We start from the raw sequence: 17,833 nt of genomic DNA, 5'->3' as shown, positions 1-17,833 counted from the left end.
GACTGGAAAGTGGTGAGCAGCAGGAAGAGTATGTGGAGACCAAACAGATAAAAACAGCGAGGAACAATGGGGCATAGGTGTATGGGGTTGGTTTGGGCTTGTAGTGAGGAGGATGGTATCTGTTGGTATGGGCAATATAAAACCAAACTGTCTAAGGCTGATCCTGGCAATAAGGAGGTCAGCCATCGTGCTGTGCTAACGGAGTTTGGCATCAACAGAGCTCAACAGCTGCGGTGATGTGTATACTAGAGCTAAAGAGGATTAGCTGTAGGATATCATTTAAATCTCCTCTCCAAAGTAATCTGGGTCTGTAATCATTATCCACAGAACCACAGACACTGGCGGCTTTATCAAGCGTGAAACTGTAATTCACAAATTCGCTTATACTTCTCTGCTTGGATAAACAGCCAGACAGACGAGCATTTCTTATTCTGACCTACTCCCCTGCCTCTTTCAAATACTGTACCATACTGCTCCCTAATAACAACCTTTACTGCACAAGACAAAGAAATAGCAACCAGGCAAAGAGATATTGTTTTCTGAATTTAACACCCCCCCCCCCCCCAAAAAAAATAGGTACTGCCATCAATAGATACTGTTGAGTTATATGGGACTTTTGATGCTAATAACCGCCGGCAGGTCAGACAGTTTTGGTATAATATGTTGCAGGCCTCTCTGGGACTAAAGGGATCAAGTTTAAAAAAAAAATGTAAACAGAAAAGGGAAGAGGTCTTTTTAAAATTAACTGTTTTTCTAAACTGAAGTGTATCTGTAGGTAGAGTTTGTAAATGAAAAAATAGTGATGCTCTGTAATTCGGATGATCATCAGACTTTAACCACTAGGTCTGTGTATTAGGGAAAGAAAAAACGGTGTGTTCTGCTGCAGCTGAGTTAGCGATAAGAAGCTCTTTAGTGTTTCTTTGCAACGCACACAGCTCTCTATATAGACTTTTGCAGGCAGTAGCCTCTGTCCCTGTCCAGCTCACTATCTCCTGGAATTGTTGGTGTCTCTAACACAAAGCTGGCTAAGTGGTTCAAAATTAACAGAAAGAAAGTGTGTTAATTATTGGATGAGCGAAGCGAGGACATCAACTAGTGTTTGTGGCTACTTTGGGTGTGTGTGTTGTATTTTGTTGTTCTTTCTCCACGGGCCAAATGCCTTGACCAATTCTGATGCAATTTTGAGGGTACAGTAGCCTTCTGCCACCCTAATTTAAATCTGCCAGAAGTTTCAACCAAATTCATGCAGCCCCCACCTTGGAATTATTATTATTATTATTTTGAAAGTGATTAAATAAAGATAAAATGGTATCGATCCAGATTTGTGATGCAAAGCATGAAATGTATTATTGTGCAACATACAACATTTTCACACAATTTGCTTGAACCAGGCTATTTGTAAGGCCGCATCCATGCTGATCGCGAGTGCACGGGCAAATCAATGTAAATGCATTGGAGCATCCATACTGTGCATGCACGTGCACGTGAGCGTGGGGAAGAGCGATGCATACGGAGACAAACTTTTTTTGTCTTTGCCGCGCGATGGCCAGGTCACGTGAGCGGTTCACCCAATGAGGGCAAACCAGCTCCGTGACGGAACGGACACAGCCCCGGAAAACGCTCCGAATTGCGCCTACCTACAGGACAGGAATTGCCCCTGCTGCATGAGAGCGCCACGTCACGGCGCTCCATCGCGCGCCATCAGCATGGGCGAGGCCTAACATGGAGTGACTGATCAAAAGATACATAAACCAAAAATATAATATGGGGGTCATGCACTAAGCAGTGATAAGTGGGTTTTCTGGGTGCTATGCACAAAGCAGTGATAAGTGCTTTTAAGTGAGATAAATGCCTTTATAGCGTGATACTGCCTGTTGTGAGATTCACAAAGCAGTGATAACACTGCAGTATCGTGCTATAATGGCATTATTTCCTACTTTAAAGCACTTATCACTGCTTTGTGAATCTCATAGCAGGCAATATCACGCTATAATGGCTTTTTATCTCACTTAAAACACTTATCACTGCTTAGTGCATGACCCCCAATGTATCAATATTAAGGAAAGATCCGGTTTTTATTGTATGTGGATTTGTCCTTCCAGTGGCAGCTTCTCACAGCATTGAGGCAAGGATGAATCTCCTCTTCCCCAAAACCGTGAATCTCCGAAAACAGCAAAAGGGAGAACAATAGTTCAGATTTATAGACGGATTCAGAATAAACAACAGAGTGTGCACTCACACTTTCTCCATTCTTTAAAACATTGAGCACAATATTATACGGCCTCTCTCTCCGGAATAGATGGAGGAGGTAGGAGTCCTCTTGCCGGGGAGTGAATCTCACCGCTGCTGGATGTGGCAGGACTATTGTTCTGCATTATTGTCCTGCCTTTTCCTCTTTTCGGAGATTCGCTGTTTGAGGAAGAGGAGATTCATCCTTGCAGCATTGCATTGAGAAGCTGCCAGTGGAAGGATAAGTCCATATACCTTTTTATTGCATCTTTAATTAATATTGATATCTTGTATATTTTTGGTTTATGTATCTTTTGATCAGTCACTCCATGTTACAAATAGCCTGTTTTTTAAGAGGTGTTAGCCCCCCTTCATTTGCCTTACACTGTTTAGGAGCTACCTAGGACGGTTTCTGTGGGGTTATAGCTGCTTGTCCCATATTGTCTTTGACATTACACTATTCTGTACTCTTTTTTGTTACCATAATATCACTATTCACTGTATGATATATAATTTATCTTCCTTTCACATGTTTTTTCACATAATATTATTGTATATAGCTTATTATTCCACATAGAAGCACCTGCTTGATGCTCCCTTCACAATTTGCTTGAATCGTTTCAAAGAAATTAAATATTAAAAATGAAAACAAACTGGTAACCACGGTAACAAACAACACTGTAGAAACACAACCTGGAGATTAACTTTTTACATCTGGCCGTGATAATTATTCACTGTGCAATAGGTTTTGATGGGTTTTCCACGGTATCCACGATGTCAGTATAACTGTTCAGAATAATGAGTTCTGCGTATTTTTTTGTTTTCCATCTCTCTGGCAGTTCGTTGCGAATGAGAGTGTTATTGTTACATGGGAGTGTTATTGTTACATGGGAGTGTTTTGCCGTTTGTGATATTATATTAAACGTATTTCTTTTCAAGTCGCAATAATGTGCGAGTTGAATTGGTATTCAGTATTGACATTTTTGTTTGGCTTCCAGACAGTGCTGATCATTGTGACAGACAATAGCCGCCTTTCTGTTCAACGTTGTTGCCGGTGCCTCCACTGTCAGTGGAAACTTAGCTAATTTATAGGCTCCAACAATACCACACAATAATGTGAGAATTAAATTGGACATTACCGTTTTTAACTGAAATTTGAGGATACGACAATTTGATGCCAAAATCCCCAAATTGATGACGTTTCAAATTTTGTATTGCCTGCATTTCATTCTGTCGTATGAATCTTTATGCTGTTAGGTTTAATCGCTCATCACACAACGTGGTATAAAATATAACTTTTTCCTAGTTTACGTCACTTCTCAAGAATGTTCTCTCTCTCACCCCCCCGCCCCCCCCACACACACCCTCCTTTAGGAAATGACTGTGACTGGTGACCAGAACTCTTTGGTGGGATTAAGCACCAGGCAGGACGCAGAGTTCAAATCAAAGGTATTATTCTCCAGATCCAGCACCATGGGCCTCATGCAGTAAGCGTTGATAAGGGAAATATGGCCATGTTATAGCCAAAATTGGGTTTGAGATTCAGTAAGCGCCGATAAGTGCTTCATATCGCCAGGTTTCGGAGCCGATTATTTGGTTATGGCCAGTCGCCTGCCGATAAGCCTGTTTTCGACACTGATCGCCACTTTTTTAAATCGGCTGGATTCAACAAAAAAAAACAGCTTATCGGGGCTGATCGGCACTACGAAATTGAGATGTTATGGCCGATTTCTCCCGCCAACTGAAGTTGGCATTTTGGACGGGAGAACGATCGCTAAGGCTGCCGGAACGGCACTTAGAAAAAAAACATCTTCTGTACATCAATGGAGTCAATGGAGCGGGGACGTATAACAGTATAGTACTGTTTACGTTTCATTGCTCACAATACAAGGGGGATTTGCATTACAGTGTGGGGGCATTCCCTGCATTGTGTCACAGCTGATGTGTCTTATTTGCATAACATTCGACTTTTACATGTTTGCAGCATTTGCGGGTCACATTACTCATCATGTGATGATGTGGCAAGGGAAAATACTATACTCAACTCTTAAAGGAGAACCTCACATCATAGCACACATTTTACTGCATTGATCGACAATTGTTTACATGATGTTACACATGTCACACATGTCACACATACACCGTATATTCATGTTCCTTTACATTACACAATGCTTGTAATGTGTCACGCATCTTTAAACGTTCATGTACATCTAAATTCTCATGTTTACATCTACGTTTGGTCCTCCCTATTTTCATGACGTCACTTATTGGACGCGCAATCACATTGCATATTTACATTATAACCGTTGCATTACAAGCACTTCAACCTAACTTATACGCACATGTACAGTAATTCATCATTGGGACACCTTGTAAACTCATTCTATACCAACTATCCTCATTACACAAATGCATGCATATGCACACGACTATTCATTGTTGGCAACATGTCACAATAACATGGATAATTACACATGTTACACAAAACTTTTCCCACATCAATCTCAGCCTTTTTGTCTCATTACATGACTGACTCTTGCGTTCACAAGTTTTACATGCATTGCACATGCAACTATTTATTTGCAAGCAATGTTTCTACAAAGCATCACGTCACATCATTGCCAAATATCATCATTCCCTGCAGAATACACACAACAAATACTTAGAACAACAAGTGCACACAGCTTGCCACAGAAGTACTTTATTATGTTAATGTAACACCTTGCATTTTACTATGTCACCTGACATCATCACATACCTATTTAAAGGACGCACATTACCTGCTCATTCACAGCTACTCATTTCAAAATGTTGCGAATGTTTAGGAGACGGAGGAACATTCTTTTCTATGACATGCTTGATGATGAAGACAATCATATAGGGCAAGGGAGGGACACACCGAGGGACAGTGACAGTGACGCGGATACGACAGGGACAGGGAGAGGGACAGGCCGAGGGACAGGTAGAGGGACAGGAGATCAGAGGAGAAGACAGAGGAGACAACTTGTGCCTCGTCCGCGTCTGTACAGGGAGAGAACCCTGTTAGATGGGATGAGTGAGGAGGAGATTGTAAGTCGCTATCGTTTGAGTTCAGCAGCAATCTTAGCTCTTTATGAGGAGATAAGGGGGGATTTAGATTTTTTCACAGCCAGAGGTCGTGCAGTCCCTGGGCTTGTTAAAATGCTGTGCTCATTACATTATCTTGCTTCCGCGTCATACCAGACAACTGTGGGCATAGTGGGCGGGGTCTCGCAATCTACATTCTCGCGGGCCTTGACCCAGTTTCTCTATGCACTCAATAGACGCGCTAGGAATTATATTCATTTTCCTACAGAGGCGACAGAGTGGCTGGAAGTCAGGACTGGCTTTTATAATATAGCAGGGATACCATGTGTGCTGGGTGCAATCGATTGCACACATGTTGCTTTGATTGCACCTAGTCAGAGTGAGCATGTGTACCGCAATCGGAAGCACTACCATTCACTCAATGTACAGGTGGTATGTGATGCCACGATGAGGATAATGCATGTGGTACCCAAGTTCCCTGGTTCCAGTCACGATTCCTCTATCCTGAGGAACTCTTCAGTCTTCCATGCGTTCGAAGAGGGACATTTTGAACCTGGTTGGCTGCTGGGTGAGTACATATTTACATGTTCTAACACAAAACACATGTTGATTTAGGAATGTTGGCATTGTACAATTTGATCACTAATGTCAGCTTATGTGTGCTCCATTCATTATAGGTGACTCAGGATACGGAATTAGGCCGTGGCTCTTGACTCCGGTGCTAAACCCTCAAACTGAAGCAGAGGACAGGTACAATGCAGCCCATATATCTACAAGATCTGTTATAGAGAGGACATTTGGCCTACTCAAGACCAGGTTTAGGTGTCTGGACAGAACTGGTGGGGCTCTTCTATACAAGCCTCAAAAAGTGTCTGATATTATCCTTGCCTGTTGCATTTTGCACAATGTTGCACTCAGGCACAATGTACAGTCAGACCTAGCTGAGGCTTTGGTAGACGAGCATCCCACCCATGTAGCTGCTGAAAATGAACAAACAGCCAGTGGTGGCCAGACACGACAGAATCTCATCAATTCATTTTTTTCTTGTAAGTACAAACTCATATGTTCCTAGTACTACTTTTATAGTTTAATTATGTTATATTAACAATAATGTTTCTTTATATAACCTTCTGTTAGGACACAGATGAATATGGGTTGCACACCTTTCTTTTCTCTGCTGTGTGCACAAAGGGATGTGGCACCGGTATGTTATTGTTGCACAGGTTATATAATCCTCTTCAATTGTACTTTAGTTGTGTGTATGTGAATACAACTTGGGTAACAAAGCAATAATATTTTAGCATTGTGTTATTCCTTATGCTAAGACAAAACACATATTATGCCCATAATCATTCATGCTTCTAGTATGCTTACATACAATGTTATTGGTGCAGTGTAACATGTACATCCATATGATGTGTACACCAGGCTGATTTACATTTTGAATGTCATGAAATATACATGGTGTTGTACATTTAACACCAAATACACACTTTGCTGTGTTGTTTACGGTACTGAAGATGGCATGTCAATGTTTGCAATTTATATATTGTTCCTTTGCATTATAGGTATATCTCCAGTATGACTGATCATGGTATGTATATTTGCTGACATCTCTCATAAGATGTGGCTACCTCAATCTTCCTATAATTATTGGAACTAAAAACCCAACATATTGGTATAAACACAAATGTTACATATATGTACTTTCTGTATCATGTATATGCATTTAGCTACTCTTGAGCTTTCATGTGCATTGTATTACAAAATGATTACTCACATTTCATCACATTTTATGTATGTTTCCTTATAATTTCCATTAATGTCATATAGAGGTGGTTGGAGAAAAGGGGATAACTGTACTTATTTGTTTACTTACGGGAGCACATTCATCACTAGCATAGACACACTTTTTAAGACAACTGTTTGTGTCTCTATCAATTGGTGTAGGATCCATGTATAACACCGACAAATGATAACACCAGCTTTATTATGGTAGCTTATATCATCATATTGACTATACTATGTATTTCTAAACGATTAATAAACACAGTAAACTATAGTTAGTTAGGTTAATGAAATATACACAGAAACGTACTTCATAACATGATGGTGATGTCATATTCAGAACATCATGCATTGGAGGGGACCATAACATCTGGCCAGTAACATTATTTGCTACAGTCCCAAACCATTTTATCTACATACCCATGTAACAAGAGATTTTAAAAATAAATGGCTACTTGGTTGTAAGTGTCCTTTACATTGGGAGAAGGAGTGGCTCAGTGAGTAAAGACACACACTGGCACTGATAGTTTGAAGCAGGGGAGTCTGGTTCAATTCCCGGTGTGGGCTCCTTGTGACCTTGGCCAAGTCACTTTATCTCCCTGTGCCTCATGCGGCAAAAAAACATTTGTACGTTCCACGGGCCAGGGACCTCAGGCTGAAACATGTGTCTGTAAATCGCTGCGTACAACTAGCAGCCCTATACATGAACATGCTCATATTATTATTATTATTGTTACATAGTTTCGACAGTCATACGTTCCATTACATATTAGAATACACAAATGTGTTAGCAGAGTGGGAATGGTTGTTATATATAAAACACACCATGTCATAAAATGTTAGTAGTCATTAAAGAACACTCAATAAAAATTCATGAGGCACTCTTTTGCAACATCATTATGTTAATTAAGTGCTTATGCAATATAGGCATAAGGGTATCACATTTTTAATTGTTTGTTAATAAGCGCTGCAAGCAATATAAAATTAGTTCCATATGTAGTATAGTAGTCGGTGGCTCCTCCTCACAATCATCTCATATAAAGGTAGACTCTTCTGAAATCATACATTGATCCGATTGTATCTTCCCCGACATCTCTGAAATACAGCAAACACATGATGGTCAAAGATGGCACCTTACTAGATATGCATCCGTGACAACGCGTTACGCAGCTCTATATGATTGTGTAGATACACACGTCACTCACTTATATGTTAGAAGTAAAACTGTTCATCAGTATGTAATGTTTCTTTAAATTTGTAGCAGGCATAACTATGTATAAGAAGTGAACGTTGCCTGTATACTGAAAGATGTGCGCGCACATCTTTGTGTGCGCACGCACTTCACGCTTGGCTCCACTAACTGTTAGCGCATGCGCAAAACAAAGCGTACGTTGTGCGTTCAATACATGTTGAAAATACCAGTAAACATAACATCTTTATTTCAAATACAATGAAGACGAAACTACATTCGTTCTAAACGAGTACATCTGTATTCTTTTTAAACAGACGTGTTTGAACAGAAAGCACGGCCGATAACACAATGCGCAAATGCAATACGTGTGACGTCATGTTAAGCCAGCGTGAAACGCACGCTAACACTCCTCCCACTCAATTAACATTCGGCTAACGCCCAGGGTACGCCTACAAACACTGAGCCGCACGCATCACACACTGCAGTTACCGTTACTATAACAAAACATGACAGCCAATAGGCTTTGAGGCGCGCACGTCGCTTGGGGGCGGGACTTACATCACTAATCCTTTTTAAGGACGCCTTGGCCCATGACAAGGGTCCCACGTCATACGTGGTGGACCCGGTTTTCAATGTTGTAGATGTTGCATGATAACAAAACAGGTATGTGTTAGAGTAATGGTAAAATGTTGCTAATATGTTTAAAGGGATAGGAAAGTACGTATATTTATTCCGTCAGCAATGTGTACTACTCTTTCAGGTCCTACTATATTGTATTAGGAAACAATTTGTTTGTGATCGCTACATGTTATGCAGTCTGCAATGTTACGCTGTATCCACGCATTGAAAGTGAAAATGGTGGTTACAAAAAAAAAAAAAATTTAAACGCAGAGTCAACGCATAACGATTGTTATATTTACCATTCTTCTAGAATTAACTCTTCGCCTGGCTGCAACTGGTCGCTCCAGAAATGCAAGCCATTTTCATCCACGCTTAACCCAACCGCTGAATCCAGTATGGCACATATCTCCTCCAGGATGCGCTCATAGGAATCGCCACTGCTTTCTTCAAATAATTGGTCGGGAGGTAGGTTCATTTCTTCCGGTTCCCATTCCAATGCAATTTCAGCTGAAAGGCTTGGTACATAATCATAGTACTTTTGTTCTTGTACAATGTGGGTTTCAGGAATGGAGGCTGCAGATATTGCAGCACGTATCGATTCAAACGGATCAGTAGTAGCGGATACATTGCTATTGCCATTAGGAATAAATATGCCTTTCACGACAATATAAGTGCCGTCTTTCAGGATAAATTGTTTTTCCGGGGCAATCTTCCAGAAACCATAGGTGTGTTGTAGCTTATCCTGGTCACGTTCAAAAAAGTCATTACTTGATAAAGTGAATCTTATTGAGGAATTAAAATTCCGTGCATGCTTACGGTCTTGGTAATAAGGATATTTTGCTCGAATGAAATCATCGATTTGGCGTGTGCTTGCTTTCTGTCCGCGACTGTTCAAGATGGCTTCACAGATCATGTACTTATACCCTAAAAGGGGATTAATATTGTTAACGAATTCATCAGCCATGTCTGAGTAGCACAAAAGCTGTGTGCAGGTCTGTGTTATTTGCTCATCAAAATGAATGTGCTGAATGGCTAACAAACTCCTGTTTTTCCTTGTCAAGGTCAACAAAACTAACTACTTTGACTCCTTATTTCAAACGCCAATTGGATTTGTTTGTCTAATTGGGTTAACAGTTGTGGTTCGTGATATGGGACTGTGGGAGAAACATTTCTCCTTCTTTTATCTCGTTTGTGAAAAACATCCCTAGACTGTGAATGCGTTCACATAGTGTTTTTTTGAAAACTAACAAAGACCAGTGTGTGAAAATATTTCTTAGCCAGGCATATCAGTAAAAACACACCTGCAAAAAGAAATGTTTTTTCCCCGCTTACATTTCTGTGTGTATGTGAAAGTCTGGTTAACTCCCTGTCTGCATGAGTTTAAATACGTGTATATATATATATATATATATATATATATATATATATATATATATATATATATATATATAAATATATCTCTTATAAAAATATATATATATTTATATATAATATTTTTTTTTTTTTTATATTGCAGGAGTACACACAACATTGATGGCATTAAGTATACCTTGTATGAAACCTATTTAAATGGTGAGAAACATGATTGAATGAAGTAATAAACATTTGTTTAAGCACAATACTGTTAGAGTCTCATACTTAGGATATTTCTCAAACATTAGGCCTGTATTATTAAAATAGTGTTTTCACAAGGAAGCATGAAGTGTATTAGTTTGTGTATACCAGTTTATATAGTACTATATATATATATATATATATATATATATATATATATATATATATATATATATATATATATATATATATATATATATATACACACACATATATATATACACACATATATATATACACATATATATATACACATATATACATATATATATACACATATATACATATATATATACACATATATACATATATATATACACATATATACATATATATATACACATATATACATATATATATACACATATATACATATATATATACACATATACATATATATATATACACACTCACACACTCACACACACTCAGTGTGTGTGTGTGTGTGTGTGTGTGTGTGTATATATATTATTATACATTCTGAGATGTTATAGAAACGAACACACAACTGATTAAAGGACAAAATTACAATGGCCAAGCAAGGCAAAGGTAAGTAATAATTTACACATAATCCTGCTGTACACGTACAAGAAAGATGTTTGCACTTACTTAGGTGTTTTAATAATTGCATGTGACTAATATGCATATGCAATTCTTACATCAATTAACACACCCAAATGCAATGTTTTGCTGCAAAGTCAATGGCAGCTTCTCTAAACTTAGCAACTGGCTCCTGGTGGACCATTACTGAACAGACGATTACAACATAAATATTTATAACACAATTAATTATGAGTGTTAACATTTCCAAAACTTCACGTGTACAAGAACATAGTTGAAAGTTTGGAAACAACACAGTCTTCAGCATACATACAATAGTAATTAGATAATCTGAAGTCAACAAAACAAGGCCAAACACATATTTTCTGAATTATAACATTTATTTTTTTTGTTCCTTTTGCGAGCGAGTAACAGGCCTGCTTGTTGTCTCTTGAATTTTCCTTTTTCTTTTGCCACCAACTTTAGGCACAACAGAGCCACTTTGAGTGGCCTCTGGCACTTCACGGGCAGGGCTTGTGGCCAGTGACTGTTCACCTACGGGGCTTGTGGCCAGTGACTCACCTACAGGGCTTGTGGCCAGTGACTCACCTACAGGGCTTTTGGGCAGTGATTCACCTACAGGGCTTTTGGGCAGCGATTCACCTACAGGGCTTTTGGGCAGCGATTCACCTACAGGGCTTTTGGGCAGCGACTCACCTACAGGGCTTTTGGGCAGCGATTCACCTACAGGGCTTTTGGGCAGCGATTCACCTACAGGGCTTTTGGGCAGCGACTCACCTACAGGGCTTTTGGGCAGCGATTCACCTACAGGGCTTTTGGGTAGTGACTGTTCACGGACAGGGCTTGTGCCCAGTGACACATGTGAGCAAGTTGGTAGACACTGCACAAGTGATGGTTGGTCTGTTTCATGTGTGTCTTGTTTTGTTTTTGTCGCCTCCTTTGTAGGTGTCTGCTGCTGAATTTGTACAGATGGCAGCGGTAGGATGTCATCAGGAACCTGCACAGCAATGTCTGCTACTTGACCGGTAACATTTGGGCCTGGTGAATGAATATCAGATGAATGTGGTGAAAACTGACCTGCATGAACAGATCCTGGCTGGGAGGTGTTGAATTGTGGTACATTAGTCATTCTCCAGTAATTAGCTTGTGTTTGCTGAACAACTAATGCTTCGAATGAGGTGTTGATTTTTTGCAACTGTTTAGGCACTTCAATGAAGACTCTGTGGAGATGTGCCAATTGTGATACTGTTTCTTCCTGCAGTCCAATCATCCTTTCCAGCACTGTCATCATGTCTGAATGGCGACGATTTTCTGCGTCCACTATTTTTCCCTCTGAAGCTACAATTGCATCGTATGTGGAAGTTGATGGACGATTTGGCGGTACAACAGTTTCTATTGGCACCTCTTCATGGTCACATGATTGTATTTCAGTCTCTTCTGTGGCGTCATCCTCATCATACTCATCATCCTCATCACCATGATGTTCTAAAAAGAAATGTACACATTATTAAATGGCATGTTAATGTATGCTGTGTTACTATGTAATTGTACTATGTCCTAAGTAACACCTAACATGTAAGCATACGTTTTATAACCTCATTAAAAACTACCTTGACTTACGAATAATGTTTGGACTCAGTATGAAATATGAATGAATGAAAAGTTGCTCTAAACTCAGAAGTCCTACATGATAATTAACATCACTAACACAATACATGTTGCCTTACACTTAATTTTCACTGACACTAAGTAATCCTATTTAAAGAAGATGTGCAAAACAAATAATGCACATGACAACATAACATATAGAAGAGCACATATTATATGGCCAGCAAATGATACACTCACCTTCTAGTAGTGTTGAGCTGGCTGACCCAGGTGAAGACACTTGTTCCATCTCAGGTGACACATGTCCTCCAGGGGCAACTATATATAACAATAACATAAGTTTTACATTTACATGTGTAAATATTGAACAAACACTTATTGTATGTTCTGTATTTATGATTAACTAACAACATCAGTTCCTTAACCGAAAATGTGTGTGAAAGTGAACATAAATAGTTGTAATAACACTGTACATGCCTGTGTACTTAGAATTTTTGAGTTCCCTAACATACAACATACTATGTTTCTGCAGTAATGCGTGAGGATAAATAGATTAAATGAGTACATAAAAATCATATGTTGTGTAGTGATATCAGTATCATAATGTACATAACTATCATGAGATGACCATTCACAATGGTTATCATGAAGGTGGTCATATTGCAAAAAGTGTTGTTTTTGGTAGAGGATATGTGTGGTACATTAATCGAAGATGTGGCACACCTGAATGTGGCTGTGACTCAACAAGACAACACATGCAGTGTGTGATAATGTGTCTTTCATAGTAGTTCAACTATAGATATGAGTGAACTAATGTGTGACGTACGCTTTGATAAGTAATGAGTTGTTGGGGCATTTAGTAGCTAGAGTTAAGCTTTCAAATGAGTGTGATTAACTTCAGTTGTGCTATTCAGGTTGTAAGAAAGGTATTCCCTTCCCCAAAAAGCCTAATCAGCCACACCTTTCAATGACTTGAAACAGGTGCAAATGGTGTGAACTAAGTTGACCGTGAAATGAGGCTGTAATTAGTGTGTGTGCTGAACCCCACCCCCTCTGTTGAAGTGTATGCTGTGATGAGATATTAATTGCAGCTGCTTTAACACAATGGTAGATGAGCTAAGTAGTCATCTGCAGTGTTTAAGTTATGAAAACAATGACATAACATATGCTACGTGTGCCTCATTATGCTGTCTGTATATGACATAAAGCAAAAATGGACCTTTTCATAAGCAACTATAGATGTGTTAGTGCCAGTGATGTTTGTAGGCCGTTACATGCAATTTCTTTGATGCATGCTTAAAATAGGCAGTAATGTCATGTTTGTCGGAGTAAAATCAATAAAATACACAATAACATGATACATATTTCTGTTCTGTACCTGTAGCTACTAATAATTTCTCATGAACATGTGTTACACGTGTACTACCCTGTTGTTCCCCATCTTCGCCCACCATCAATTGCTTCCACTGCAGCTATGCATTTTGGGAATTCACATGTAAATGAGCACGCAATGGCACGTGCTATATTAGTTACTGCTTTTAGTAGGACTACTACATATATGTCTATTTTGAGATATATATATACAGAATCAGACATATACATATATAGATGCAGGTATGCTTATATTGTGAAGACAGTATAAAAAGCAGTGTAAATATGCAAAATAACTGTAAGCAACGACACGCCTAGTACAGTAATATTTATCACCTGCTGGAAATTGTGACGGATAAATTCCAATGTCACGGTCACCAGCCAAGCCTTCCACGACGACGGTAAGTAATTTTGGCCGAAGCAGCTCCTCCAATGGAGTCAATATGAGACGTTGTGGTGTGGGCCCACCTCCAGTGCCAGTAGCATGCACGCGTTGGTGTTGTATTTTCTTTTTCAATTTGGACCTAATATCATCAAATCTTTTCCGACAATGATACTTGTCCCTGACACTATTCCCACAGGCATTGACACCAATGACTATTGTGTCCCACATTTCTTTTTTGCTTGCTGCACTTGTCCGCCCTTGAAAAACATATAAAAGATATGAGGTAAATGAATAATAATATAAGCACCAGTTTCCTACACTGCTAGCTGTTCCAAGTGATAGCAAACATGCTGTTTTATGTGTAATATGTGCAGCACATGAGCATTCACTACTAAACCTATACATGTAAGCAAGGTTGCATTCATATTGTATGCAGTTCTGGCAAATTGACCGCCTGTGTTTATTTGTCCTTGTAAGGCATGATAAAAAGCTGTGTTTCCACACTAATGAACATAGAAAGATATTGTGTACCCATATTTGCATATGAACAAAACTCAGATGACCTAGGATCACATGTATTTGAATAATAAATGTAAAGTTACACTTACCTACTAAATGTCCATATATACTGTCATAGTGCTCCAGAATGCCAGTGACAAGAGCCCTATTTTCCTGGTCATTGAAGCGAGGATTACGTGGCTTCTCCACACGTTTTTTCCGAGCAGGTTTAGGGTCAGAGCTTGGCTGGTGCTGACTGGACTCTCCTTCTTCCAATGGAAGAGCCTCCAAAAGCTGGCCACCAGCAAGCACGCCACCACCAGACACCCCATCAGCAACTGCGCCACCAGCAGCACTCCCAGCACCAGCACTCCCACTCCTAGCACCAGCACTCACACTCCTAGCACCAGCACTCACACTCCTAGCACCAGCACTCACACTCCTAGCACCAGCACTCCCAGCACCAGCACTCCCACTCACAGCAACAGCACTCCCACTCCCAGCACCAGCACTCCCACTCACAGCAACAGCACTCCCACTCCCAACAACAGCACTCCCACTCCCAGCAACACCACTCGCAGCACCAGCACTCCCACTCCCAACAACAGCACTCCCACTCCCAGCAACACCACTCGGTGCACCAGCAACATCACTCCCCTGAACAGAACGTTCACTCCGACGCGTACTCGCACGAGTAGCACTCCCACTCCCACCAGCATCACTCTTCCCACGCTTTGCGGGCATACTTCCAGCACTCACAAAAAACAGACAAGAAATGTACAGGCAATCACACGACCCACTTCCACATATAAAACAAGACAAAGATGTCAACAAAACAACAAAGGACAAAGCTCACCCAATACACAACAAGTCTCTCAGTCAATATGCAAATGTTCAATCGTCCAGCTCTGTGCGTCTCTCTCTCTCTCTCACTCCCAACAACACAGAGAATGATTAGCAGTACACGTTGCCTTTAAATATGGCGCGCAATCAAAAACATGCTTGTTTCGCCTGATTCAGCAAGATTTGTGATTGTGCAACCTAACAGCACCCCGCCACGCACGCCGATACACCTGTGTGTGATCGGCTCATCATCGTGAGAGTGGGCGGATTTGTTTTCGGGTTGATTTTGAATGTATTCGGCACTTACTGCATACGGAGAGGGAAAAACGCCAATAACATGACTAATCGATAAGCTTGCCGATTTCACATAATCGTCGCTTACTGCATGAGGCCCCATATCTCTTAACAGGGCTATACTCACTCAAACTAGGAGATATAGGGGGAAACAGTCCCCGTGTCCAGCCCACACCGAAATGATGTACCCGGTGCAGCTTCCACTCCTGTAGGGGATAGGGACTGTAGAGTGCTCTCTGGTGCAATTTGCAGTTGAACAATTTCAAATTTCCTGCTCTCTGCTTCTCTGGCAATTCACAGTTCCAGGCACAAAAGCACTTTCAAATCTCCTGCTCGGATCAACTCCCAGCCTTGTTTTCAGGTGTCTCCGGCAGAACCTTGGAGCACACCGCTTAGTCCGTCTGCCCGCCAGCTCTGATCAAGTCTGTGGAGCCCACATCTACTGTCTCTTTCATAGTTTCCCCATCTCCATAGGTAAGCATGGAGAACGGGCCTGTGACCAATCACAGCACGGATACTGCACGGGTACCAATCAAGATGCCAGGGCTCACCTGCATTGGCCAATCAGCACTGGAGGTGGAACAGAGGCCAGTTAAATGGCAGGGAAGGAAATACGAATGGGCCAATGGGAGCAGAGCCTACTCAGCGAGCACTCGGCAATGGCTTTCCCAGCCGGCAGAATATCCCCCACTCAGCTCAGCACTGGGGTGTCTGGGGGAACTACCAAATGCTCTGCTTTTTGAAGGGGTGGCCGCTGGCCCTATCTCAACCCCTGACCAGTCTCCCTTTCTTCCCTGCACATCTCCTGCCCCATCAGCACCAGCATTAGCCAGTTCTCAGGACATGCGGGCTTCCTAAAGGTTTAACCAACCCCGAATGTCCAGAGACCTTGACTAGGCTTTATATTGTGCACAACCAATCACATATTTACAGTAAGACTATATTAACTATCAGGATTTAACCCCATTATACTTTGGGGCCTAAAGTGATTACCAAGTCTGGCAACATTTATTTATATGTTGTGTTTGGGTCATTGCTCGTTTGCAAATGTTTCTATATTATGTAACGGGTATTCCCTGTGAATACTATCGCTACTGCCGTGCTGTGTAACCTGTGTGGCTCTCAGGAACCTAAGTCTCCGTTGCGGAGCCTGGGGACCATGCATATATTACGATCTCGTGGTGCAACGCCTCCACCTGGGAGGGATCCCAACGGAGTGGGAGAAAGCCCTCACAGGAAATAATCACATTAAGCGAACAGTGGCAGAACAGAACTGGCTTTACTGCATATAAAATGGTTAACAACAATTAACAGGTGTCCCTCCCTTGAGGGGACACTAAATACTGCGTTTGGCAACACGCTTTCCCTTACACCGGGTGATCCCACCCCGTGTCCATAACCCACACAATCTGTCCACACCCTTTGAGGGAGAAAACATATATGACTGCGCAGTCACTAGTCCCGTAACAGTAATAAGCAATAACGTTGGTGCACTTGCTGAACGCAGTTACCTGATGAGCACTGCAGTGCTCGGACCTGCAACGGAACTTCACAAAGGATCGGCGGACGGAAGAACACCGATACCACCATCCGGGGCGATCCCACCCGAAAGGCCTCTGCAACAGCAGCAGCGGTATAGGCCCAAACCTCTGGCTGTACGCGCAGCGTCGGCTGTGTCTATTCTGGACTTTCTGTATGGTAAGAGGCAATGTCCCTGACTGGGCCGGTCCCTACAATACTCAGCTGTAGTGACTTAGGGC

The 17,833-nt window shown here is 41.1% G+C and overlaps 1 protein-coding gene across 1 annotated transcript; it reads right to left on the bottom strand.

Moving 5' to 3' along the window:
- Positions 1–11,445: 11,445 nt before the first annotated feature.
- Positions 11,446–12,996, bottom strand: LOC142502310 (uncharacterized). The gene is made up of 2 exons (XM_075613121.1): positions 12,923–12,996; positions 11,446–12,559 (listed from the first exon to the last, which is right to left on the bottom strand). The coding sequence occupies exons 1-2, from the start codon at positions 12,969–12,971 to the stop codon at positions 11,454–11,456; spliced, it is 1,155 nt and encodes a 384-aa protein (XP_075469236.1). The 5' UTR covers positions 12,972–12,996; the 3' UTR covers positions 11,446–11,453.
- Between the last annotated feature and the right edge of the window lie 4,837 nt (positions 12,997–17,833).

The sequence above is a fragment of the Ascaphus truei genome, chromosome 9 (assembly GCF_040206685.1).
Source record: "Ascaphus truei isolate aAscTru1 chromosome 9, aAscTru1.hap1, whole genome shotgun sequence".
NCBI classification, from domain to species: domain Eukaryota; kingdom Metazoa; phylum Chordata; class Amphibia; order Anura; family Ascaphidae; genus Ascaphus; species Ascaphus truei.
This window is presented reverse-complemented; position numbering and strand designations above follow the sequence as displayed.

What these genes read in the sequence shown, in the direction of transcription:
- LOC142502310 (XM_075613121.1), bottom strand. Translation starts at nt 12,971, where the DNA reads ATGGAACAAGTGTCTTCACCTGGGTCAGCCAGCTCAACACTACTAGAA. An exon ending in CAGCTCAACACTACTAGAAG is followed by an intron (nt 12,560 to 12,922) that starts GTGAGTGTATCA and finishes ATTTCTTTTTAG; the next exon opens with AACATCATGGTGATGAGGAT.